General features: G+C 33.6%; 3 protein-coding genes across 3 annotated transcripts; all 3 read left to right on the forward strand.

The window, feature by feature from the left end:
* The first annotated feature begins 7,899 nt into the window (after positions 1–7,899).
* On the forward strand, positions 7,900–12,562 carry LOC145055009 (uncharacterized). Its single transcript, XM_079003287.1, has 2 exons — positions 7,900–8,388; positions 11,916–12,562. Exons 1-2 carry the CDS (start codon positions 8,025–8,027, stop codon positions 12,422–12,424), a joined length of 873 nt encoding a protein of 290 aa, XP_078859413.1. The 5' UTR covers positions 7,900–8,024; the 3' UTR covers positions 12,425–12,562.
* Positions 12,563–16,638: 4,076 nt separating this feature from the next.
* Positions 16,639–19,802, forward strand: LOC145050863 (uncharacterized). Its single transcript, XM_078999054.1, has 7 exons — positions 16,639–17,269; positions 17,387–17,562; positions 17,640–18,109; positions 18,189–18,634; positions 18,718–18,912; positions 19,415–19,516; positions 19,711–19,802. The coding sequence occupies exons 1-7, from the start codon at positions 16,639–16,641 to the stop codon at positions 19,800–19,802; spliced, it is 2,112 nt and encodes a 703-aa protein (XP_078855180.1).
* An 865-nt stretch (positions 19,803–20,667) lies between these two features.
* On the forward strand, positions 20,668–23,625 carry LOC145055010 (uncharacterized). Its single transcript, XM_079003288.1, has 9 exons — positions 20,668–20,963; positions 21,342–21,629; positions 21,726–21,831; positions 21,923–22,102; positions 22,190–22,270; positions 22,361–22,524; positions 22,700–22,836; positions 22,935–23,050; positions 23,169–23,625. Exons 2-9 carry the CDS (start codon positions 21,391–21,393, stop codon positions 23,415–23,417), a joined length of 1,272 nt encoding a protein of 423 aa, XP_078859414.1. The 5' UTR covers positions 20,668–20,963; positions 21,342–21,390; the 3' UTR covers positions 23,418–23,625.
* The last annotated feature ends 2,504 nt before the right edge of the window (positions 23,626–26,129 follow it).

Genomic DNA, 26,129 nt, shown 5'->3' on the forward strand with positions numbered 1-26,129 from the left:
TCAAGAATAAAACCTGAAGTTCTTTACTAGCACACGACTTGAGGTTTATAACCTATCGTGTTGACATATTCTGTGCCCATTCCAGTAAAGTTGGCTTTGCATATGAGTTCTTAGAGTTCTCCATTGGTTGCACAACAACTTGGAAGCAATGGCAGGCCCTTGAGCTGCCAGGTGGCAAGAAATTAAGATTGAGTTCAATCCATATGAGTTTGGATTTGTCATTATCTTTGTCTTGTGATTATGGTTTTGAAAAATTCATATGGGTAGGAACTCATACACCATAAAAATCTAAGTGTCATAAGGTTTCTCTCCGATTCATGAAAGTGATGGTGAGGAAACACTTTCACTAAGTAGATTTTAGCTAGATAGCAATTGTGATATTTGCATTCTCAAAGTCGTTAGTGGAGCGTGTGTGGTTTACCGGCACACTAACCTGGACTTGTGAGAAGTGGCAAAAAGGTCTAACCATTATGATTACGGCATACCTCTTCATAATTGTTTAGACACACAAGTGTGCTATCTAAGGAAAGGTGTATGATTTTGATAAAGTTTTATCAAAGCAATCTAGTATCAGAAATCTGAACTTTGGTAAGAAATTCAATGAAGTATTGATTTCTAGAAGTCCAGGTGATTTCTGAGAACATGTCAAAGCTAGTGGGAGCATAAGTGTTATGCTAATAATCATCATGTTAGTGGGATCATGATAATTAAGATAAGTATTGCAAGCTAGCAATGTTAATTATAGAAAACAAAAGTTTCAATTGGGAAAAAGTTGTTTTGCTATAATTAAGGGAGAGGAGATTATGCTTCATCTCAAATCTATAAGCTTAGATCGTGAGGTTTTAATCATTTAGTCAAGGATATATATATATGAATTTCATGTTGGAATGGCTCAACATAAGGAAATTCTGTATATGGGTCCATTATTTGCGTTCTAAAATTTGATTATGATTACGGCATCCCTTTTCATAATCTGAATTATGAGAACTTGGAAAATTGAAATGGAAATGTTATAGCAAAAGAGTGGTTTAGTCTTTATGTGAGACATCATGAATCGTGTCCCATATGCTTCGGATATAGGATCGATTACATGTGCTATAATCATCCGTTCTAAAATTTTCCAAATGCCTGGGGCATTAAGAAGGGAAAAGGTTTAGAACTGGATATGACTAAAAGGATTAAACAATTGTCGAGGACAATCTAAAGTTTACCAAAGATTGGTTACTCAAGGACAATTGGAAGTATAGTGATAATTCTGGAAGGACCATATTGACATAATCTGTAAGGAGGCAACTCTTGTTCAGAAGTGATAGTCAAAATGGAATCTGGAAATGTTTCAAAGTTAGAATTTTCAATCTGTGTAAGATTAAGGAAACTTAATGCAAGAAGGATATTTCCAAGGAGTTGATCTCCTTTGGAATACTCTATAATGATTGTTGCCAAGTCTTTGTGAGTTTGTGCATAATCGTTACAAGAGTATCAATGCATATAAGTTTAGAATCTAACAGATTTCAGTAAATGGCATGAATTTGGAATTCTTGCATTTGCAGTAAGGATTTGGGAGTGTGAAAAGAGAATCATTGAAGTTATGTTCAATTGATCTAGTTCACAAAGTAAAGGTCATAGACAAACATAGTATGCATACTTGGTGTATGGCATGACTAGTGTTTAGAAAACATAGTGTACATGGTTGGAGCATGGGACAACTATTGTTTTAAATTCAAGAATAAAGTTGATAGCTAAAACAGTATACAATGAATAATGTGTGATCATATGGTGATAAATAAAAGGTGTTTTATTTATGTTCAAAGGGTTGATACCATATTGGATTCAATTATTATTGTGTTTCATTTTGCATGTTTTGACTTCCCGAATAAACTGGGTTATTCTTCCGGAATGACTAAGTTATTCAAACCATCCACAGACGGTCATATGTTGGAAGTAGATATGAATTAAGACTGTCATGGGTTGGCTTGTAGAGGTCTAAGGTGTTGGACAAAGGGCTACAACACTCATGAGTGCTCATAAGTTCTGAGTATTGGATTCAACCCGCGCTCAGTGGAATCACTTCATGGATTTTATCACGAGTGATCATGAGAAGATAATATCTTATATTCTTCAAACCTAGAGATATGAGTTGTTACTATGAGTTGATAGTACATTGATTGCACGAAAACGCATTTGGTAACTCGGTGCTATAAAACGTGCCTTTGTGTATGATTCAACAAGTAGTAGAACAAGCCATATGAGTCGAAGTTTATCCGTTCCTTTTACCTTCGGGATAAAAGCGATATCTGTGGGCCCCTCGATGATTTCATGATGACAAATGGAAGTGCTCGGCCGGGCCAGGACTGATTTGATTTGTTCAATTAGTCAGTCGTCATAAATCGGAAATCGGGAAACAACAAATGGACAGAGAGAATGATTATAATCCATGTCTCAGTCCATACGATATCTAGAATGGAGGAATATATGATCCCTTATCTAATGGACAAGTCATTGACAAAGGTCAGAGTTCATCTACGAGGTCAGAGTTCGACAGAAGCTTTTGAGAGCTACGATTGCCAGTTGGTTCCTGAAGTCATACGCAATAATAGTTTTAGACTTATCCAAGTGGGAGACTGTTGGATTAATGTCTAAGTCCATAACTATAATTGGTAAGACTTGACCCGACCCGGCATGGTCCATTTGGGTTGCATACCATCATGCACTTAGATAGACTAGAATGAGAGAAATAAGACACTTATGGTTATTAATATATTATAAGTTCTAGTATATTAATAATAAGAATAATAAGATTATTTAATTAGTATTGATCAATAATTAATCTAGGATTAATTAAATGATCAAAAGAAGACTAATTAAATATATGGGTTGATTGTGTAAATCATCCATACTTGTATAGTGGGCTAATGCTCCATGGATAATCAAGTTGGGCTAAAACCCATAGGATGGTCCATGGATGCTCCATGGTGTATTTGTACCCATGGATCATGGAAATGAAAGGCCATGTCAATTAGGTCTTACATGGTGTAACCCTAACTATATAAGCATCTTATTCTTGACCAAAATCGGCCACTAGTGTGTGAAGTAAAAGGGCTAGCCGATTTCATGAGTTGTAGAATTCTCTCAAGTTATTCTAAGTGTTTTGGTGATTGTGATTCCATTTGAGGCTTCCACACTATTGGGGCTAGGCACTCAAGCTTCATGAAGACTTTCTACACCAAAGAGGTATGTATTCTATCTTGCTATAGTTATTGTTTTGTATGCTAGATTAGGATAATACCTTGGAAGTTCTTATTTGCATGTATAATAGAGAAAACATAGATCCAAGGTATTTAGGGTTGCATGTACACTTAGGAGTGTTAGAATGCTCAAAACCTATCAGTTAAGTCCTGGCTCGGGAAGTGCTTCGCTATGAAGGACCTCGGAGAGGCTTCTTATATTTTAGGAATGGATAGTGAGAGAAAGAAGTAAGAGACTAATAGGACTTAGTCAGAACACTTACTTAGAGAAGGTACTAAAACGTTTTAGTATGGAAAACTCGAAGAAGGGAGAATTACCGATACAAAGTAATGCCAAGTTGAGTAAGACTCAAAGTCCGAGTACCGAAGCTGAAATAGCAGAAATGAGCCGAGTACCATACGCTTCCGCAGTTGGCTCTATCATGTACGCTATGACTTGTACTCGCCCTGATGTAGCCTTTGCTTTGAGCATGGTTAGCAGATATCAAGGGAATCCTGGCAGAGCCCATTGGATTGCGGTGAAGAATATCCTTAAGTACCTTCGGAGAACGAAGGAATGATTCTTAGTCCTCGGAGGGAGTGATGACTTGAAGGTGCGAGGGTACAGTGACGTCAGCTTTCAGACCGACAGGGACAAGTACCGTTCGCAGTCGGGCTGGGTCTTTACCTTGAATGGAGGAGCAGTGACTTGGAAAAGTTCCAAGCAGGAAACCGTGGCTGATTCAACGTGTGAATCAGAGTACATTGCAGCAAGCGAAGCATCGAAGGAGGCAATATGGCTGAAGAACTTCATTGGTGACCTTGGAGTTGTACCTGCCATAAGGGAGCCCATGGAGCTTTTCTGTGATAATGAAGGAGAGGTTGCCTTGACCAAGGAACCGAGGGATCATGGTAGATCACGACATATCGACAGAAAATATCATTTTATTAGACATCGTGTAGAAGAAGGACAACTCGTAGTGAAGAGGATATCATCAGAAGATAACCCAACAGATCCGCTCACGAAGGGACTGAGTAGGGTTAAGCACTTGCAGCATGCTAGGAGTATTGGGCTGAAGGATGATATTAGCATAGATTAGATAGTATTAGAAACGTGTAATAGATAAATGTAATTAACATTTGATGATTAAATAAAGGAGTTTTATTTATGAGTAATGTTACTATCTTATGTTAATTGTTTAACTATTGTTTCACTTTGCATGTTTTGACTTCCAGAATAATTGAATTTATTAAGAATAATCGAATTATTCAAATTGTCCACAATCGTTCGTATGTTGGAAGTAGATATGAATGAAGATTGCCATGAATTGGTGTGTAGATTGTCTAAATGGTGTTAGACATAGCAAAGGGTTGCTGCAGCATTCATGAGTGCTTATGAACTGGTTTTGAGCATTGGAACAAACCCGTGATTGCTGGAATCACCTTATGGAATATGATATAAAAGGTGATCGCAAGACGATAATATCATATAGTCTTAAAACCTAGATATATGGTTTATTATTTGTTAATTAGTTATACATTGATAATGCGAAAATGCATCAGTAACTCGGTGTTATAAAACGCATTGTTGTGTATAGTTGGTTAATGAATAAGTAAATGCATATAAGTCGAAGTTTATCTGTAACTTTTATCCCAAGAAGGTAAAAGTGATATCTCGGTCGCTCGATGATTTGATTTGACTTATGTGTCGGGCCCGGTCAGAACTAAATTGATGTGTTCGATTAAGTTCTATGTCGAATAAATCGGAGATCGAGAAACCTAAATGCTTGACTAATCATTCCATAGAATTGTTAGCATGCTATCTAACAGAGGACTGTACGATCCCTTATCTAAAGGACAAGATTGATTAGATCAGAGTTTGACAGCGTCTTTGAGAGCTACGATTGCAAATCGGATTGTACTTGTGCATATAGTTACTAGACTTATCCAAGTGGGAGACTGTTGGAATAGTGTCTAAGGTTGCAACTATAGTAGACAAGTATTTGACCCGGTTGTGCATGGTCCTTTTGGGTTGCCTTCACCATAGCAACTTGACAGGATGATTTATTATGAGAGAATAAATATTATTAATATATTATGAGAATAATATAAGGAATAATAATATTGTTATTTGATTAGTATAAGTCATAAATTAATTAGTATTAATTTGGTGACTTAAAGAGATTAATTAAATAAGAGGGTATAAACTGTCAATTGTTTGATAGTTACACTTTAGACTGTAAATCCTTATTGGATAGAGGATGGAGGAATTCTAGAAGCTAGGGATAGCTTAAAATCGTCCAAGGTTATCTAAGGAATGAATTTGGATTGCTTTAAGGAAAGATTATCCAACTAGGATTTAAGGTGAAACCCTTAAGGAGTCTACAAGTATAAATAGACCCTCTGGCCAAGGGAATTCGGAATCTCATCTCAAGTAGAGAACCCCTGGCCGAATTTCCTCCCCTCTCCTCTCTCTCAAATCATCCTCCTTGCTAGTTGGTGTTTGTAAGCCATTAGAGGAGTGACAATTGTGATTCTAGAGCTCCAAGATAACAAGATCAAACAAGAGATTCAAAGGTAAACTTCTAGATCTGTTTTGTATTGTTCTTATACCTAATTAGTCATTAGAAGTCTTGGATTTAAAGCATGTTTAATTAGAAAGCCTCGATCCAAGCATTAGGGTTTTGCATGCGCACATAGGAAAGTTCTTATGGTTAAAACCCATCAGTTACATGCATACACGCATTGACACACACACATACACATTGAGATACATATACAAATACATATAAATGTATTGAAATGCATATACATATACATACACATACTTATTAATTGATGTAGGGGTGGCAAATTGAGTCATCGTGTCGTGTTTTTGTTTAACACGACACGACAAGGTTTTATGTAACACGAATATGACACGACACGATCTCGTTTTTTTTTAACTAACACGAAAACGAACCGATTAGAAAACGATAAACACGACACAACACGACAAAGATAACATGAAATAACAATTAATGTATTTAATTAATATTTATTCATACATACATAACACGACATACACGAAAAACACGACAAAAAATGTTAAATTGTGTCAATTTCGTGTCAAATTTTGAACATGAACATGACACGACGTCGTGTTTTTTGCACTTGACACGAACACGAATTCAAATTTCAATTTTGTCTCAATTTCGTTTCGTGTCGTGTATTTTTGTCGTGTGGTGTCATCAATTACCACCTGTAAATTGATGTATATGTACACACACATACACATGCACACACAAACATATTGACAAACATATACACATATATACATATTTACATATATATACTTATACACATACACATACACACATACGCTTACACATGCATATGAATACATATAAATAAACATATATACACATACACATAAATACATTGATCATATATGTGTGTATATATATATATATATATACACACACACACATTGACATACACATACACATACATACAAATACATATGCATCGTATAATTGTAAGATCCTACGATCATATATGTATAAAAACCTTGTTGGATCGCAGTGGAATTGCTTTATATGTAAGATCGTAGGACTAGGATCAGGATCGTAAGATCGGGATCCGATCCGATCCTACCATTCCATGAAAATTACCATATTATGATTCAGTTTTTATTATCTTTACTCATTTATTTGTTGACTTGGTCTCCTTACCCAATGCTTAATCGAGAATAGCCACATTCTTGTACTGCTTTTTGAACCGTAAATGACCAACAACCATAATTTTTTTTTCCTTTTACATTTTACCCTTATCAATGGTAGAATTTAACATTTAGCTTTAACTTGTTATTATTTTTTTTCTTTAATAGTTCAAGCTCAACAATAAAAGCGAACATTTTTTCAGTTTCTTTTTTTTTTTTTTTAAATTTGCAAGTATTTTTCCTTAAGAGCTTGAGAAATTACAGTTTTTATTTAAGTTTTAAAAGTTGAAATTGTTATCAATTTCCTTTTTTATAGTTAAAGCAAAGCAAATAACATGAAGGTTGTGAGTAGTTATTTTGGTATGATATAAATTAATATTAATAATCTTTTTAGCTATTTAACTATGTCATTAATCACTATATGACAAGTTACTTTTCTTTTTTGAGTTACTTAATCATGATATACAGAAACAATTTTTATATATGATCATTTATTTTTGGGTTTTATACAGAAAAATTTCATTATTTTTGGAATTATTTTGATAAAGTCATAACTTCTGTTTTTTGAACAAAAAAGTCCCTAATATCTAACATTTTGCTTAAATTAATGAAAAAAAAAATCAGTTTTTACATTTCAACAGGAAATGACAAATTATGTGATTTCTCAAAAATAATAGGATTTTTCTATTAAAAAAAAATTAAAACTTTATCAAAATAATTTCCAAAAGAATAAGACTTTTATGCATAAAACCTTTTATCTTTTTACGTAATGTTTTGTAGGATTTTAGGATCCCGATTCCGATCTTATGATTTCGATCTTGCAAACCTGAAACAATCCCATTGAAATCCTGATGCAACAACCTTAATTAATAAAACGATATATAGGACTTAAATAAAATAAATTTGAAGGATGTTAAAATATATATGGGCATAAAATAAAATTTTGGAATACAATACAACAAATAAAACCCTTGGACTAGAGTTGCACATGCATGGAGCTAGCAATATCTCACACGAGGGAATTTCGTAATTTGCTCTTTATATTAAATTAGATTCAGTTGTCATTCAAAAACTGGTTATCAATTCAAGATTGAAAGTCAATGGCATCAACTTGTGATCAGTTTGAACCATGGAGAGACCTGAGAGGCAAAATCGTGATGATTACCGGTGCATCCTCCGGTCTTGGTCGGGATTTTTCAATCGATTTAGCAAAAGCCGGTTGCAGGATCATTGCAGCTGCACGTCGAACAGATCTCCTCAAATCTCTATGCGATGAAATTAACAATATGGAATCATCAATCTCTGATCATATTGATGTTCATGTTCATGCAAACCAACGTCAAATTGCGATGGCGGTTGAGCTTGATATCTGTGCTGATGGATCTACCATTGAAGCTTCTGTGCAAAAGGCTTGGGAGGCTTTTGGTCGGATCGATGTTCTGATCAACAACGCCGGTATTCGAGGTATATATATCTTTGAATAATATATTTTTCATCTCTCCTTGAATCAGTTTTTTTGCTTTAATTATTTATAATTATTTTATTTAAGTGATACTTTTTGATATCTTTCGTGTAACTGAGAGTAGTTGGTAAAAGTTAAAACCATGCAACTACGAATTATTCCATTCATTATCTGGTAATCTGAGTATGGTTTTGAGCAAGATGAATTTTACAAAGTTGTTTCCGTCCAGATGTAATTGTTTTCTTTCTACTTTCCGACTAGTTCTCTATAAAAGTTTTGCTGTTAAAAAAAAAAAAAAAAAAAAAAAACAAAGTTGTGAATTAGTATATTTGTTTTATATACGTATTATTTTACAAAGTTAGACTTAATTTGACATAATACCGACGAATAAGGCTTGAGCTTTGCACAAGTCATTTATTACAACTGATTGAGATCTACACAATGCGGAAAAAAAAAAAAAAAAAAAAAAAAAGGAAAAATGTGCAGTTTCAACGGTAATTATGATAATGAAATTAGGAATAGACATGTGTTTATATAGTTGTAATTAAGAGTTACTCCATCATATATAATTAATACCTATCCATACATGCTAAGGTATATTTCTTAATTGTTAATATAAATGTTAATTATATTAATACAAAAATAAAAATAAAAATAATTAAAGTTAAAGCCATGGAATTTAACTTCGAGCCTATGCAAATTGCAATATAATGCAAACCATGCATGTGGGGCAACCATCTTCAAAGTAGGGTCATTAAGGCCTTGTGGTAGGCAATCGTGGTCTATGTGGCAACGAGCACGGATCGTGCACACCACCCCGATGTTCTGTGGTTGGGCGTGGTCGTGCTTCTTCGTGTTCCCGACGACGGATTCAAACGAGAAAGCTGATTGGATGTTCGATTTTTTGGCCGTTGAACGGCTATTTTGGCCGTTTCTTTCTTTTTTTTTTTTTTCAAACACAATTTACTAATTATAAATAAAACTTCTATTATACCAAAATTTACACCCCATTCTATTCTCTAAAACCACAAAACACATACACATGGATCCCACAATACATATGAAATTTTTAAAAAGTTTTGACACGGATGACGACGTAGAATTCGTTGAGACATTCTTCAATGTTGTGCAACACGTTCACGCCGAAGAAAGTTCGAATGCAGTGCGTACAAGGGCGGTCGTCAATCGTGATCGCCAAGCCGCACACGACTTATTGGTACGTGATTACATTGCCGATAATTGTCTTTATAATGACGACTCGTTCGAACGTCGTTTCCGTCTGAATAAGGCTATATTTTTACGTATTAGTAATGCTTTAGAATCTCATTATGATTTTTTCAAACAAAAACCCGACGCTAGAGGAAGAATGGGTTTTAGTAGTATACAAAAATGTGCGGCTGCTCTTAGGTATTTGGGATACGGTATAACATTTGATGCATCTGACGAATACTTGAAAGTATCCGAGAGGACCGCAATTGAATGTGTAGATTGGTTTTCTGCATGTGTTTATGAGGTTTTTCACGAAGAATATTTGCGTAAACCTACTCAATGTGATATTGAGAGATTATATTCGGCTCATTAAGAGAGGCATGGATTTCTTGGTATGCTTGGCAGTCTAGATTGTACGCATGTGGCTTGGAAAAAATGTCCAACTGCATGGCGTGGTCAGTTCACTCGAGGAGATATAGGTGAACCAACGATCATCCTAGAAGCTGTTGCATCTCAAGATTTGTGGATATGACATGCCTTTTTTGGAGTAGCGGGGTCTAACAACGACCTTAATGTTCTTGGCCAGTCTCCACTTTTCAACGATATTTGGACCGGCAAAGCACCTGATATGACGTTCACGGTAAACGGGCACGCGTACAAATACGGTTACTACCTTGGTGATGGGATATACCCGGATTATTCTACATTGATGAAGGCATACTCGGTTCCTCGAAGTGAAAAAGCAAATTTTTTTACAAAAAAAACAGGAATCGGCGAGAAAGGATATCGAGAGGGCATTTGGAGTCCTTAAGCAAACATGACATGTAGTGAAATATGCTACATGACTCTGGGATAAAGAAAGAATTAAACGAATGGTCCTAGCATGTATTATAATGCATAATATGATTATTGAAGATGAAGGTCGAGCGATTTGCACGTATGAGTTGTCGTTCCAATTGAGGAGTTCGTACCCGGAACGAATGCTTTTTTAGAGCGAGTTGTTGAAATTCATAACAGTGAAACGTGTTTCAATCTTCGAGAAGATGTCACGGAACATTTGTACCAACATAGCATGAACGACGATTAGGATTTTTATATGTATGTTTGTTCGTTTTCTTATTAATATAATGTTTTTTTTTCTAGATTAACTAAGTAATGTAGTTTAAAGTTGTTATTTTATTTTTATAATTAATGAAAAAATAGTTTTAAAAAAATGAATGTTTTTTTAATTATAAAAAATGTAATTTTATTGTAATTTTTGAATTAAAAAAAAAAGTAATTTTATTGTATTTTTGAATTAAAAAAAAATAAAAATAATGATATAGAGTGGTGTGTTAGTGGTAGGTATCCCATGTTAGTTGTAGTAGAATGTGGTGTTGATGTGGCATCCACCACATATGTGGTATGTGGTGGACATAACGGATGGTCTAAGAGTTGAATTTTATGAGAATAAAACCTCACCAACTCATACCAACTCATATTTAATGCATGTTTTTTTCCAAGTAATTGTACCATTAACGTACTAAGTCACCAAATTGATGGCGTTGAATTTATTAAAGCATGTCATTAAATGAAAATAGAACAATTTAAATGTCTATAGCTCCACCAAACTACTTATTTACTTGTAAATTATAAAGAAAATATGTCTATCAAGAAGACATGTCAATCAATAAAGACATATTCTATAACAATTTGTAAGTGGCACCCACTAATTTTACTTTTAAATCTACATTTTTTGTCCCCTATCTTCGACAGGAGGGACACATTTTCATTTTTCAATATACCTTATACCAGTGTGCTACAAACTTGAATAAAAATAATATATATATATATATATATATATATATATATATATATATATATATATATATATATATATAACAAAAACAAATGATTATAAAAGTCAAACAAATGTATATAAATTATTGTTAAAAGTTTCAACGATAAAATTACAAATAAATTACGTTGAGATCTCTAATTTTGTCAAACAGTTTGAACTCCTCCACGTCATGCTCATCACTCACATCCATTTACAGTTAATGACATTGAGATCTCTGATACTGAATGAACATAATTATATGATCGAGACCTCATTTATCTTATTTAATTTTTCTTGAATAACAGCTAATTTGGCATTGATCAATTTCCGGGTTCAAGTTCTCATCTGTTTGACTGTTTCAAATTCATATTTTCTAGGCTTATCAAAAGATCCCCTCCTTCTTTGTTTACTTTTAGATTTTTCCCTAATGTTTTCCAATAAAAAAAGGTTGAGTTACAATAACATATATTCTTTAATGTTGCAACATGCATGCATTTATAGGTCCTGTACGAGGTGCATTGGATTTGTCAGAAGAAGATTGGGAAAAAGCCTTTAAAACAAATGTAACAGGATCATGGTTGGTATCTAAGTATGTTTGTCGTCATATGGTTGCTCTTAATCAAGGAGGATCCATAATCAACATGTCTTCTTGTGCTGGTCTTAATCGTACTCATGAAAAGGGAGCAGTTGCATATATTTCTTCAAAAGCTGCGTTTAATACCATGACAAAAGTGATGGCAATGGAACTTGGAAAACACAAAATAAGGGTAAACTCAATATGTCCTGGGATTTTTAAATCTGAGATTACGGAGGAACTCTTGCAAAAGAAATGGCTTAAGAATGTGACTTCAAAAATTGTTCCATTGGGAGATTTTGGCACTACGGACCCAGCCTTGACATCCATGGTTAGGTACCTAGTTCATGGCTCGCCAGACTATGTGACTGGTAACATTTTCATCATTGAAGCTGGATACACCTTATCAACTGTACCACTTTATTCATCTCTTTGAACTTACTCTTGTTGTAAGAACTATATGCTATGTTTGCAATCAGAATAAAGATGACATGTGTGCTAATTGATATACAAAATCTTGTTAGCTTAATTGCTAGGACTTTTGAAAGTATGTATGTATTAAAGGCTTAAAGAAAAAAAGGATTTTAAATCTCAGATATATTTTTTTTACCATAATTCATCATTCTTTTGCAAGTTTTGGATCTAAACATATTCAAGATGTTTGTCTTCTTAATTTTATAATATGGTTGTTTTTATTTCTGGATGTAATAAAGTTAGATATGGTTTATATTATTTATATATTATTATTTTATTTATGCAAATGTCAATGTAGCCCATAGAAGTGTTGGTTTTGGTTTTAAATTGTCCCTAAACTTTTTTTTAGCTTTCTAAGGGAATCAAGTCCTTTTACCTGTATTTTTAGTTCGCTCACCTATTGTTGGAAGTAACATGGATTCTATCCATGCCCTTATATGTAGAAATCCCATAACATGCTTACCATAAATTGACAAAAACTTGCTTGCCATAAGTCCATACAATCTGACAAGGCCTTCCCATCATAATTGGTCTTTCAATGGTAACACCTCTAATTGTCATGATCACCAAAACCTTGATATTACTTGTTTCCAAACCCAACTTCAGTTGTCGCTTTTGAAAGACGAGATCAATGCACAACTGACACATATGAAAGAATAATATAAGGGGGAGTTGGGCTCCTTGAACATGGACCTGGACGATTTGAGGGATGCTCGTATGGAAATTACATCATAGCTCAACACCATGATGAATAAGGTGCTTATTGTGTGCATATTTGTTGTTTGTGTCTCGCTTGTAGGAGTTGCTTTTGGCAGATACCTGCTCTTCTAGTGATGAGGTTGAGTATGTATATATTAGCAATGTATATGTGCTTATTGTGCTTGCAATGTTCTATGTTCAAGCCATTTTAATGTAATGTATTTGTATATGGGGTTAGGAAGTCACTGAAGAAACCCATATCTTTTGTAAAAGCCCATCTTTTGTAACTACCACCCAATCATATAAATGGTAAATTAGTATTTGTCTTAGATATTGTATTTTGTATTTTATGTAATGCTTTTAAATTCTATATCATGTATGAGTTTTGGTCTTGAACAAGAAGGGTCCACCTGATGCAACCATATGTGTGGGGTTTTTTCTATCTTATAAGGCTACTGGGAGTGGAGCGCAAAGGCTCCTCGCTATGAGCTCGCTAGGAAAAGGAACACTGCCCTGCTAGGAAAAAGAACACCACCCCTAACTCTCGCTAGGGGCTTGCCAAATTTCGTTTGATATGTCCTTAATGAGAGAGAGAGAGAGAGAGAGAGAGAGAGAGAGAAAGAAAAGAGCAATGGTTGGTTGTGATTGGTTGTGGCTATTTGTTTTTTTTCAAAACAAAACCTATGTTGCAATGTGCTAAAACTGTTACCGATTGTTTCTAACCTAATATATAAATAAGACAAGGGACTCGATCCTTCCAAAGGAAGAAGATAATGCCATTTTTAATAAAGAGAGAGAAACTATTGCAAATCTTTGTTTTAGACAATGGGGGCTTAGAAAAAAGAATGTAACTGATTTGTTGGAGCTACATCTTAGGTCATCCATAATGGGAGTTATATGAAGGTTTAGTAGAATAAATGTGAATATAGTATAGATAACAGAAAGTGTGGGGTTGAATGACCATGCAACGGTTCAATAGAATTGTAAAGAAATTTTATGATTTTGTTAAGAATTAAAGTGAATGTATATATTCTCTTTCCTATTTGGCATTTCATACAACTCTCCGTGGGTTTAATCGATTGGAGATGACCTTACGAGGACACAAGAGGTTAAGAGAAACCAAATTTCTTGGTTGTATATTGCTTGTGGATATAGTCCTTGTGTTTTATTCAAAATTACATAATATGTCCAAATTTTGAGACCCTTTAAACATGATAGTGAATGTCTCCGCAACAAAGTGCAAAACCTAAGGAGAACGATCTAAATTTTTTTACTGAACTTATAATTTTAGGTAAAACATATGGACCAAATTTGTAACTTACTTTAGTTTTTATTATATAAACAGGTTATTTGCAAAATATACAAAAAAAAATGTTTATTAAAAAGGAAATGATCATAATAGTTAATCACAAAAAAATATTTTTTTAAAAAATAGTCAAAATTCAAAAAATACCATAATTCGTCCTAAAATCCAGCTGGCCGATAATTTCTTTTTGAAATTTTTTCTTTTTAAATTTTCATAGTTCATTGCTTTGTAAAAATCTTGGTGGTATTGTGATTTTCTTTTTAGATTCTTACAGTCACCTTTGTAATCCAAACCCACATGATAATTGTTATGAAATTCATATGTGAAAGTTATAATTTTTTTTAATTAGTTTAATAACTTTTACTGAATAACCTATTTTTTAAGTTAAAAATATATGATTTACCGACATTCAAATTAAGAGTTTAATATGTTCATGAATCATGATAATCATTGTTACAAAGAACACAACAAAAAATATATTCAATTCAAACAAGGTTTGCCTGCAGAAGTTATGAACGATTAAAATTTGTTTTTTATATATTTTTCACCACAAAGTCTATTTTGAAGCTAAAACATATTCTTACCGACATCTGAATTTGGATCATAATATGTCAATGAAAACCCCTCTTTTCAAATATCACAATGAAAAAACTCAAACTCAAAAAAGTATGAAAAAAATCATGAATGTTCAAACTTGACCAAAAAATACGATTTTTCTCGGTCAGCATCTACCAAAATCAAGATAATTTTTGGTATTTTTGAAATTTTTAAACATATTTATAAAAATAAATAAATAAATAAGCAATTGGTTGTTATTGTCTTTTTCTCTTTATTTAAATGAGTAAATTTGACCACATGTCACATTCTCATTTATTTTGTCACATGTAATTTTATAGTTATGTAATTTTATGGTTATTTTAAATTAATTTTTATTCCACATGTCATTTTATGGTTTTTCTATTTTATTAAATTTCACATAGTATTTAAATATAATAATAAATGCATATCAATTTCATTAATTAACTTTCCTTTTTAATTTCCAAATTATAGTAAATTAAAGCTTCATTAGTTTCATTTTTTTATTTATCTAAATTATTTGTTTAAATTTAAAAAAAAATAAAAAAACACAGTTTAACTTTTATAATTCAATATTTTCCTATTTTTATTAAAAATTCAAATTGCTCAAATATTTAGAATTTTATATTAACATTTTTCTTTTAAATAAACTCACATAAAGCATTAATAATTATATTAACTTTTACAATTTTACAATAGGGAAAATGACGTATATGCCCTATAATGTTTCTAGGGTTGACCCATTTAGCCAGTTAACTTATTTTGTGGCTTAATAAGGGAACGAATTAGTCTTTGTCGGGTCGATTAAGTCCTTATTTCAATTTTGAAGGGGTTAGTCGGTCATTTTAAGTCCACCTCCTTCTACTAACACCACATCGGATGCTGACTGTGACTTTCGTCTAATGCCATGTCATTAATTAGTCGCCTACTTCGTAATGTCGGTATATGCTTTATAAAAGAGCCCTTTTACATCCACTGTTCAACACTTCATCGGTAAACCCTTTTTTGTGAGCTGCTTCTGAATCCTCAAGCATGAAACCCGTATTCTTACAAGTAGATGTCCACTTCCAAGGAATGTTCGCCAGAAACCCCATACGCTACACCGGTGGAATTACTCAGAGGTTTTCGGACATCGATTTCGCAGGAATGGACAAGGATGGGTGTGTTGCGTTCATTGAAAGGTTCACTGGGGAAAAGTGTGAGAAGCTCTATTACTGCCAACCTGATATTGATTTTCCAAAAGGTTTGACTCTAATTTGCAATGACCCCGATTATTACGACTTCATTGAAATTGCATATGAATGTGGTGTTATACTCCCTATGTATGTAGAACATTTTAGGGATAGTAACATACAGGAATGGTTGGATGAACACAAAGACGAGTTTGTTGGTAACGTTGAGGAAGAAGTACTTGATGGTGCAGGACTGGTTAAGGAAGTTGCACCAGGGTATCAGGATGTGGGTGACAGTGACACGAACGATGAGGTAGAGAATGACGATGATGATGACGACGAGGATGAGGATGTCGATGGCGATGAAGATGACCATCAGAAGCCTCATTTTTTTTTATAAAGGCTAATGAGATTCAGGTAGAGATGAGTGAGAAAGCAGGTGCAGGTGAGTTTTTCGAAGAAGACACGGGTGACAATGAAGATGTTTATCCCGAATTGCCAAACATTTTCAATGATAAGCTCAATTGGAAGGAGCAGGAACCTGTTTTAGGTATGAGGTTTGAGAGTCCTAAGCAATTGAAACACATGCTTTGTAACTATGTTGCCGCGAATGGTTATCAATTATGTTTTGTTAAGAATGATACTAGACGATTACTTGTCAAATGTTGTGATGGCAAATGTACTTTTAGGCTTTGGGGTTCTTGGATGAGTGAAGATAAGTCTTTCCAGATAAAATCTCTTATCAGTGAGCATAATTGTGCAAAGAATTTCAAATTCGGATCAATTGTGACTTACAAATGGATAGGGACCCACTTTAAGCACCAATTTTATAACAATCAAAAGATGAGCGTCCAAATGCTTAGAGAGGAGGTAAAAACAGATTTTGGGATTAACGTGAGTATGAGTCGGTGTAGGAGAGCCAAGAAGTATGCATTGAGTCTAGTTGAAGGGACAATAGCTGAGAATTATGCAAGATTATGGTCATATGGTGAGGAGATTAGAAGATCAAATCCTGGATCCACAGTTAAAATTTGTGTTGATTCAATGCCTGATGGTAAGAATTATTTCAGCAAAATATACATATGTTTTGCTTCAGTAAAAGAGGGATGAAAGGGAGGATGTAGGAGGATCATTAACCTGGATGGTAGTTTTCTGAAAACTTTTTGCCAAGGGGAGTTGCTTTGTGTTGTGGGTAGAGATGCTAACAATGGAATATTCCCAATTGCTTGGGCAGTTGTTTCTGTGGAAAACAAAGAGAATTGGAAATGGCTCTTAAAAAGTCTTTCAGAAGATCTGCAATGTTGGAATGATGGTAACGGTTTGGTTCTAATTTCGGATCAACACAAGGTATGGTTCAAAACTATTGCATGTTTTAAATTTAGTTATTGCTATTCGAATTTCAAACATTAATGTGACTTATGTAGGGTTTGATTGAGGCAGTAAAGGAAGTATTTCCAGCAGCTGAAAATAGGCAGTGTGCTAGACATATCTATGCGAATTTTAGAAAGACATTTAGTGGATCCAAGTTTGAAAATCTGTTTTGGAAAGCGAGCAAGGCAACAACTGAAGCACAATTTAATGTAGTTATGAAAGAGATTGGAAAATTAAATCCGGAAACAGTTGTGCATCTTATGGCTAGAGATCCAAAGACTTGGTCTTTGGTTTTTTTCAGAGTTCATAATTCTTTTGAGTCAGTAGAGAATGGTTTTTCAGAGAGTTTTAATAGTGTGATTTTGGATGCCCGGAAGAAACCAATAATAAGCATGTTAGAGGACATTCGTATATATGTGATGCAAAGGATGGTGACTATGAAACTAACTGGACAAGGATGGAATGCTTATTCTGTTTGTCCAAATATCAAAATACGGTTGAATATGCTCCAAACTGAGCAAAGGTTTGTACATTTATCCAATTACATTAGTACTTTACTCTTCACATCTCATGATATTTGCGGTTTTCATCTATATATGTAGGCATTGGCATGTCATTTCTTGTGGGGGGATGAAGTTTGAGGCAAGGAAGATGGACGAGGCGTTTACTGTGGATGTTGAAAAAAAGGAATGCAGCTGCAGGCTATGGCAACTTAATGGATATGGCTGCGTACACTCAGTTACCACCTTAGCCTACTTAAATTTGACACCTGACGGTCCATATGTAGATCCAATGTACTTGGCTGCATTATACCATAATACTTACAAACAGCCAATCCATGGGATGAATGGACAAAATATGTGGCCTTCTACTGACTTGATACCCCCTTTGCCTCCATTGAAAAGACGTATGCCAGGAAGGCCAACCATAAAGAGAAGAAGAGATGCTTCTGAACGGATGGGAAAACATACCGTCTGCAAGGCAGGGAAGAAAGTTTCTTGCAGCATATGCAAGGAGAAAGGACACAACAAGGCTACTTGTAGTAAAGGTGTAGGAACATCCAAAAAAATGGAACAAAGAAACAAAAAATGATACCTACACAGGAGTCTGTAAACGTTGCCACATGAGTAGGGGATGATGAGGTAATCGTAGATGCTATTGATGCTTTGGATAGGCCTAGAAATGAAGAGAAAATGGTGGGAGTCAATAGACGGGATGAAGGGGTGAATGTCAATGCTCGAGTTAAGCATGTTAAACCACCTAAAATGCAAAAGAAATCAGAACGAATCATTAAATTGAAGCTTGCAAAAAATGTGGGAGGTGAAGGTAGCAGTGTTGCAACGATCATGGACTTGGATTAAGTAGTTGTTTGTTATTTGTAGTGAATGTGTGTTGCAGTAAACAAATGATCTTTGTATGTTCTTTTATGGTGTACTACGAATATTTAGGGGTATTATGGGCATTTTAGCCAAAACAAAGTAAACTGACCATTTATGATGTGGGGGTATTTGAGTTATTACTATTTAAATTGACCATTTTGGTTGTGGGGGCATTTTAGTCATTAGAAATTAAATTTAACATTTTGGATGTGAGGGCATTTTAGTCATTAGAAATTAAAACCATTTTTTGATGTGGGGGTAATTAAGTCATTACAAAGTAAATTGACCATTTTGGATGCAGGGGTAATTAAGTCATTACAAAGTAAATTGACCATTTTTCATGCAGGGGTAATTAAGTCATTGTAAAAAACAGGGGACTTGTGACTTAATCCATTCAACATGAAAAGGCTATCTTTAGAAAACTTTATTCCCTTTTTTTTCCAAAAAAGGTTTGCAGACAAGCATATATGGTTCAATCGTGTGCAAAGGTATTTTTTGTCCCTTTTCCCAAACTGCACCATTTGTGGTCCCTGTCTATGCGCATAAAAAAGGTAAATTCATTTTGCTTTGTCTTGTGGTGCCGTCCTAGTCGATGAAACATATATAATACCCAAATGTTTCTTTCTTTCATGCACACATATTGATACAGGTGAAATACAAGTTTTTTTTAATAATAACATATTAAAACACAATTCACCCATGGGTTTGTTTACGTCGCTTTTTGCTATTCAATAACCTATTACAGGGATCATCGACAAAAAACTTCATCAAAAAACGATGACAATCAGCAGCCCAGCAACACCACCACCAAATCTACAGACCAACATCACAAACTAATACCAGCAACCCACACAGAATCTACTACTAATATTAACACTAAACAACATAGGCAACACACCAAAACACAAACCCAGGAGTGAAATGCTTCAACCTACACAACATTTTTGTACTTAAACACCAAATACGTCACCACAGACGCACAAACAACACCAAAAATCCCAACACAAGACATCAGCTTCTTACGTTTGTTGTCCTTGAAGACCATCTTCACATATGCTCCTTGCAGAGAAACGAAATGATTTTTAAGATCAACAACCATATGTGAGATATCCATCTGACCAGCGCGAACGTCATCGACCTCAAGGTTCATGGCATCTAAGTGTCGATTAACTGTCTGACGGAGCTCACGCAACTGGTCTTGGAAGTCCTCCCGTATAAGAGACAATTCCATCTGGGTTTGCAGTAGACTGATGGCCATGTATTCGTTGGTTACACCATTCGAATGATTCTCATCCATGTGACGGCCGTAATTTGGAGACCAGTTGTGTTCTGCACGTCCGCTCGAAGCCATTTTGGAGTAAACTTAGAGACGAGATTGGGGTAATGAAGTTTGCAAATGTGCCCTTTTAGGTCAAGGAAGTCTTCATTTTATATGGAGGCGCTAGAACTGTCGATCCTTGCTCCTTACGATTCGCCTTCAATACGACGTCGTTGCGGTTGTTGGACGATTTAATTTCTTGCCATGTCATCGCTTACGTGTTAGGCTAGGTTTATGTGGCAACATTAACCGGCTACAATAGGTAGAAGAGACTATATTGTTAGATAACAAATAATTCGATCATTTATTAAGCCACAAAATAAATTAAGCATTATAGGCCTATACGTCATTTTCCTTTCCCTTTACAATATAAAGCAATGATTAACAGGTGTAAGAGCCAATGATGTGAAGTGTTAAACCTGCTACAATGCCATCTATCAGAAACCCTAAATTTCATCTAATTTATTGTATGAAGTCAAGATAAAGATGATGACAATCGTCAACTGTTTTCATTCTTATCCTGGGCGGAATATCTGACAAGAATGAGTATATATCGTTGAAGACATGTTAATTACTGCTTTGGTATGCTAGACAGAGCATGGTCTCTCCATTCCCCCGCCTGATCATGAGTATTTTCCGATTGAGGGTTTAGTCTGCCATAAATTAAAGCTTTAACCGAGGTAATCATCCAAACAAACTTTGTAATCTCTCTTATGGGTTTTATCGATGAATATTGTATATGTATTTTGGTAAAAATTATTATAATTTTAGATGATAATAGGACGCCAATTCTGTTGTGAAAGCTGGACTTCGATGAAAGAAGATGTGGTAGCCTCTAGGTCATGACTATTTGAGTTTCTGAGCTCGATACCCTCCGATTTTGTTCTAATTTGGTGTTTAGTATCCATGGGTCGTTTGAAATCGATTAATTGAAACCTAAATCCATAATATGTTGTTGAAATACACTTCTTGTGATCAGAAATAATGCAATCAGATTATCAACTTCTGCTTTCCTACATGATTAATCAATAACGCTTTCTTTTCCTTTGGGGATCTAGGTCAAATCGAAGATAGGTCCTTGTCTTTTCTACTCATCTTATTGATTCAATGCTATCATCTAAGTTCCTTGCTGGTGTTACAAGGAGGAAATCTTTCAATTGCCACAAATATAGTCCTACCTTTTTAAGCACTTTGATGCTAATAGCTTCTGAAAAGCATATGAGCATGAGCACTGGTGTGGATGCTTTTGAAACCAATCACCCTGTAACATCTAAAAGCCAAGTATACGACATTGCAGCTGGAAAATACAGGAAATTAGTGGAATTTGGCTCATCCAAAAGTCAAACGTAAGTAATTTATTATTCTTGATCACATCTAATCATCAATGAATACTTTTAATTTCCATTAAAAAGACTAACAAAGATGTCTTTACAACATTATAGACATCAACCCCCTGTTGTTCGTACTCTAAATCCACATATATGCATGTCAAGTTGTCATTACAGCACCCAATACACAGATAGTATCGCAACAAATTCACAACATAAGGTACACAATCAAATCATAATGCTAATATTGTCTTATAACCTAAGGGTTGTCCATATGTTATTTACTTGTTTACATGTAATAAATACTACAGTTATTAGGAAATATCCCAAAATATGTAAAGATAGTGGAAGTTGGTCCAAGAGATGGATTGCAAAATGAGAAAGATATCGTTCCTACTGGTGTGAAAGTTGAATTGATCAAAATGTTGGTTAATTCAGGATTACAAGTTGTTGAAGCTACTAGTTTTGTCTCACCAAAATGGGTCCCACAGGTAACAAGAAAAGAAGCTTGTATTCATAATATAATCAAAATGTCCATCTTTTGTTCCTTTAATCGATGTCAAAACTCAAAACTGCAGTTGGCAGATGCAAAAGATGTAATTAAAGGAATTAAAGGAATTAGCAATGCTAGATTCCCAGTTCTAACACCAAATCTTAAGGTAAGTTGTAATCTTATACAAATCTTTAATATAATGGCACAAGTTTTGTAAAAAAAAAAAAAGTTCTTAATTTATTTCACAATCTATTAGGGATTAGAGGCTGCTCTTGCAGCTGGAGTAAAGGAAGTTGCTGTGTTTGCTGCAGCTTCTGAGTCGTTTTCAAGGTCAAACATCAACTGTAGCATTGATGAAAGTCTTGCACGTTATCGCGATGTTGCTTCTGCTGCAAGAAAACTCTTCATCCCTGTACGCGGGTATTTAACTTTTGTATTTCAACTCATCATAGTGCATGTATTCTCCTTACGTATATGTCTGATACATAAATGAAGATGTGTCAGGCACATTACATACATATATATGATGTATCATGCATATTGTGCCAAGATTCTTGAAAAAGAATTCAAAATATGTTTTCTTGTATTGTATTAGATATATATCATGTGTTGTTGGATGTCCAATGGAAGGAGAAGTGCATCCATCAAAAGTGGCATATGTTGCTGAAGAGCTTGTAAAAATGGGGTGTGATGAAATTTCCCTTGGTGATACCATAGGTGTCGGGACTCCTGGTATATATATTTATTATCATTTCGTTATAAGTGAATCTTTTTTTCTATTTATTAATTAAAATTAATGTGTATACTTTTTTTTTTCTGTGTATTGTCAGGTAGTGTTATTCCTATGATCGAGGCTGTTAAAAAAGTTGTGCCTATAGAGAAGCTTGCTGTGCATTTTCATGATACATACGGGCAAGCTCTTTCTAATATTCTTGTATCACTCCAAGTAAAGATTATTTCATCTCTCACTGAAACCCTAAAATTTTACATTTTAAATAGATGTTTTTAATTATCATTATGGAGAAACACAAGTCTAAGGCTATTTTTTTTTGTTTAAAAAATAGATGGGGATTAGTGTGGTGGATTCATCTGTATCGGGTCTTGGTGGTTGTCCATATGCAAAAGGTGCCACGGGTAATGTGGCAACTGAGGATGTTGTATATATGCTTAATGGGCTTGGTGTGAAGACAAATGTGGACCTTAGAAAGCTTATTTTGGCGGGAGATTTTATTAGGAAACATTTGGGGAGACCCTCTGAGTCTAAAGCTGCAACTGCCTTGAAAAAAACTGTGTTTTGTGCATCTAAATTATAAGATACCCCCCTAATAACAATATCGAATTCAAATTACAAGTGTGACATGATGAAGTATAATGGAATGAGAAATTGAACTATACTTGTAATAATAGTTATATTGTAGAATTTGGAAGTGTGGGGAATTTGTTGGAACTTCTCGTGTAGTAAAAATGTTGAAACTTCAAAGCAAAAAAGATATGAAATGATATTGGCATAAGTTTTAGATTTTTGTTTGAGCATAATGTCATGGAAATAAATGATTGTGGGAGTAGTCATATCCCATGAAAGGAGTAAAACTATGGGTTAACGGGATGTGAGTTTATTATGCATATATTTATATTTATATTTATATGTTTATGTGTATGTATATATGTGTTATGTGTGTTTGTGCTTGCTTATGTAAGGGCACGATGTGTCTACATGTGTATGTGTATGTTGTATTCAGACACCCGTTCCAGAGGGTAACGATAGAGGTGATTGTCCATAGCCTAACTTTTAAAGGAGCTTATATGCATAAAACATATTTAATGATTTTGTATCTTAAAAATATATTAGAAGTATTTTTTTTTTTAAATATGTGGATTTTTGTTATCGATGTTATTTTTAGAGTATAATACAAGTATTTTCTTTCAATTATTTAGTTATTATAAAAAACTTTATGAAATTTACGTTTTTTCAAGGGTATTTTTTCCCTCTTATCCCAAGTCTAAAATATATTTAGAAAGTATTTATATATAATAATATAATTACTCAAGTGTTTGTATAAATTGGTGGAGTTGTGACGGTTTACATGCAGAATGCATATAAGTTGGTGAAACAAATGAAGATATTTTTACAAATGTGGAGTGAAAGATAAAACACTAGTGTTTGTTTGTTTTTTGGAAAAAACTTTTTCAAACCTCTTATACGCGTAACACTTTTTATCTCGGAGCTGTTTGTTTTTTAAAAGTCTTCTGAGTCAAAAACCTCTGCGCGTGTTTTGTTTGGCGCACCACTTGTACTGCCTCTTCCAACCTCTTCTTCTTCTTTTTTTATTGCTGAAATTTTGATTATATTTTGTTAAAATTTTATTTCACAATTTTTTTCGTTTATTCCTATTGAATTTATTTTTCGTTTTTTTATATTCAATAATGATAAATATCATTATTTTTTACTAAAATATCTTTATTTTTTGTTAAAATATTATTATTTTTTATTGAAATATCATTAATTTTGACCGAAATGTTATATATTATTAAATTTTACGTATTAAAAAGTTATTTTCGGTTTATAAAATTAATTTATTTTAATTTTTTAATATCTGCAGCAGTATGCAAATGTTAAAAAAACAAACACACTTCTTATTACTGTCTGCAGTCGTTTGGTCAACCTCTTCTACTGCAAAGGGTTGCAGAGGTGGTCCGCAGGCTTCATGAATTTTTGTTTCAGAAAATCAAACAACATCTAAAACGCGTATTTGGTCTTTTTGTCCTCTCTATTTGGTTTTCCATTTCCTTTTTATTAATTTTGTATTTTTCTAATTAATAATTAACAAAAAAGAAAACAAATAAAACCCAACCCCACCCATTCATCCTCTCTCTTGTACCATTGTTGGAAAAATTGGAATACCACCAAAGCTGTCACTACCATTGTTCGGTCACCATCACCTCTAGTATTTTAGAACGCAAGAAAACAAACACAATTTTGCAAATCAAACCTCACTTTGAGGGTGTTTAACGCAAGAACACAAACACAATTTTGCAAATCAAACCTCACTTTGAGGGTGTTTGGGATTATATTTGGGATGACTTTTTGCTTTTAACTTTTCTAAAAAGTCAAAAAGATGTTTGGAAAATTTAAAAGTTCTTTTCAAAATAACTATTATAAAGAAGAAAAATATGAGTTTTTAAAAGTTAGGAAAATATGATATTTTATGACTTTTAGCCTTCTAAAACTAAATTATATTCAAAAGTTAAAAAATGCAACCTAAATACTTTTTAAAATTGCAACCTAAACATTTTTTAAAAATAACTTTTGATTTTTGTTTTTTGAACAACTCAAAAAGAACTTTAAAAAAAAAAAACAAAACTTTTAGACTCAAAAGGTAATCCCAAACACCCCTTTAATTAAACATTCATTCTAAATAAACACAAAAACAAATCAAATATCACTTTAATTAACATTAACCACCAAAAACTATTAGGAGTGTTTGGATTATCTTATTAGTTTATTGGTTATTAACTTATTTTTTATAGGAATAAGCAAATAAGCAATAAACAAGGAGAAAAGATTTGCTTATTAAAATTAGCTTATTTAGCTTATTTCTAACACAATAAACTGACTTTTAAGGATTTTATCCAAACACTTAAACTTAGCTTATTGTGATATAGCTTATTGTGATAGTAATAAGCAATAATCATCCTCTTTTTTTTCCTATACAAAAAAAGTAATAAGCAATAAGCATGTTTGGGTTAGCTTTTTTTTAACATAAAAGTGATTTTTTAAGAAAAATGCTTATTAGTTTATAGCTTTTAGAAAAAACTGGTTTTAAAAAAATATTTGGATAAAAAAAAACAGATTTTTAAAAGTAAAATGGTTAAAAAACTAAAAAGTTAGGATTTTCAACCTTTTTTAAACTTTATTTTTTCCTATTCAAAAAGTTGTTTTAAAATCTGCTTTTCAATTACACAAACATTTTTTAGTTTGAAAAGCTAAAACTATTTTAAAAATTTTGCCAAACACCCACTCACTC

This window comes from Lactuca serriola, chromosome 5 (assembly GCF_051521515.1).
Source record: "Lactuca serriola cultivar US96UC23 chromosome 5, Lser_US96UC23_V15, whole genome shotgun sequence".
NCBI classification, from domain to species: domain Eukaryota; kingdom Viridiplantae; phylum Streptophyta; class Magnoliopsida; order Asterales; family Asteraceae; genus Lactuca; species Lactuca serriola.

Bases quoted from the DNA above. Each gene is read 5' to 3' on its own strand.
- LOC145055009 (XM_079003287.1), top strand. From the start codon at position 8,025: ATGGCATCAACTTGTGATCAGTTTGAACCATGGAGAGACCTGAGAGGC. The intron at 8,389-11,915 runs GTATATATATCT...ATGCATTTATAG, and splicing joins CAACAACGCCGGTATTCGAG to GTCCTGTACGAGGTGCATTG.
- LOC145050863 (XM_078999054.1), top strand. From the start codon at position 16,639: ATGAGTGAGAAAGCAGGTGCAGGTGAGTTTTTCGAAGAAGACACGGGT. The intron at 17,563-17,639 runs GTATGGTTCAAA...TGACTTATGTAG, and splicing joins TAATTTCGGATCAACACAAG to GGTTTGATTGAGGCAGTAAA. The intron at 18,635-18,717 runs GTGTAGGAACAT...CCACATGAGTAG, and splicing joins CAAGGCTACTTGTAGTAAAG to GGGATGATGAGGTAATCGTA.
- LOC145055010 (XM_079003288.1), top strand. From the start codon at position 21,391: ATGCTATCATCTAAGTTCCTTGCTGGTGTTACAAGGAGGAAATCTTTC. The intron at 22,271-22,360 runs GTAAGTTGTAAT...ACAATCTATTAG, and splicing joins TTCTAACACCAAATCTTAAG to GGATTAGAGGCTGCTCTTGC. The intron at 22,837-22,934 runs GTATATATATTT...GTGTATTGTCAG, and splicing joins CATAGGTGTCGGGACTCCTG to GTAGTGTTATTCCTATGATC.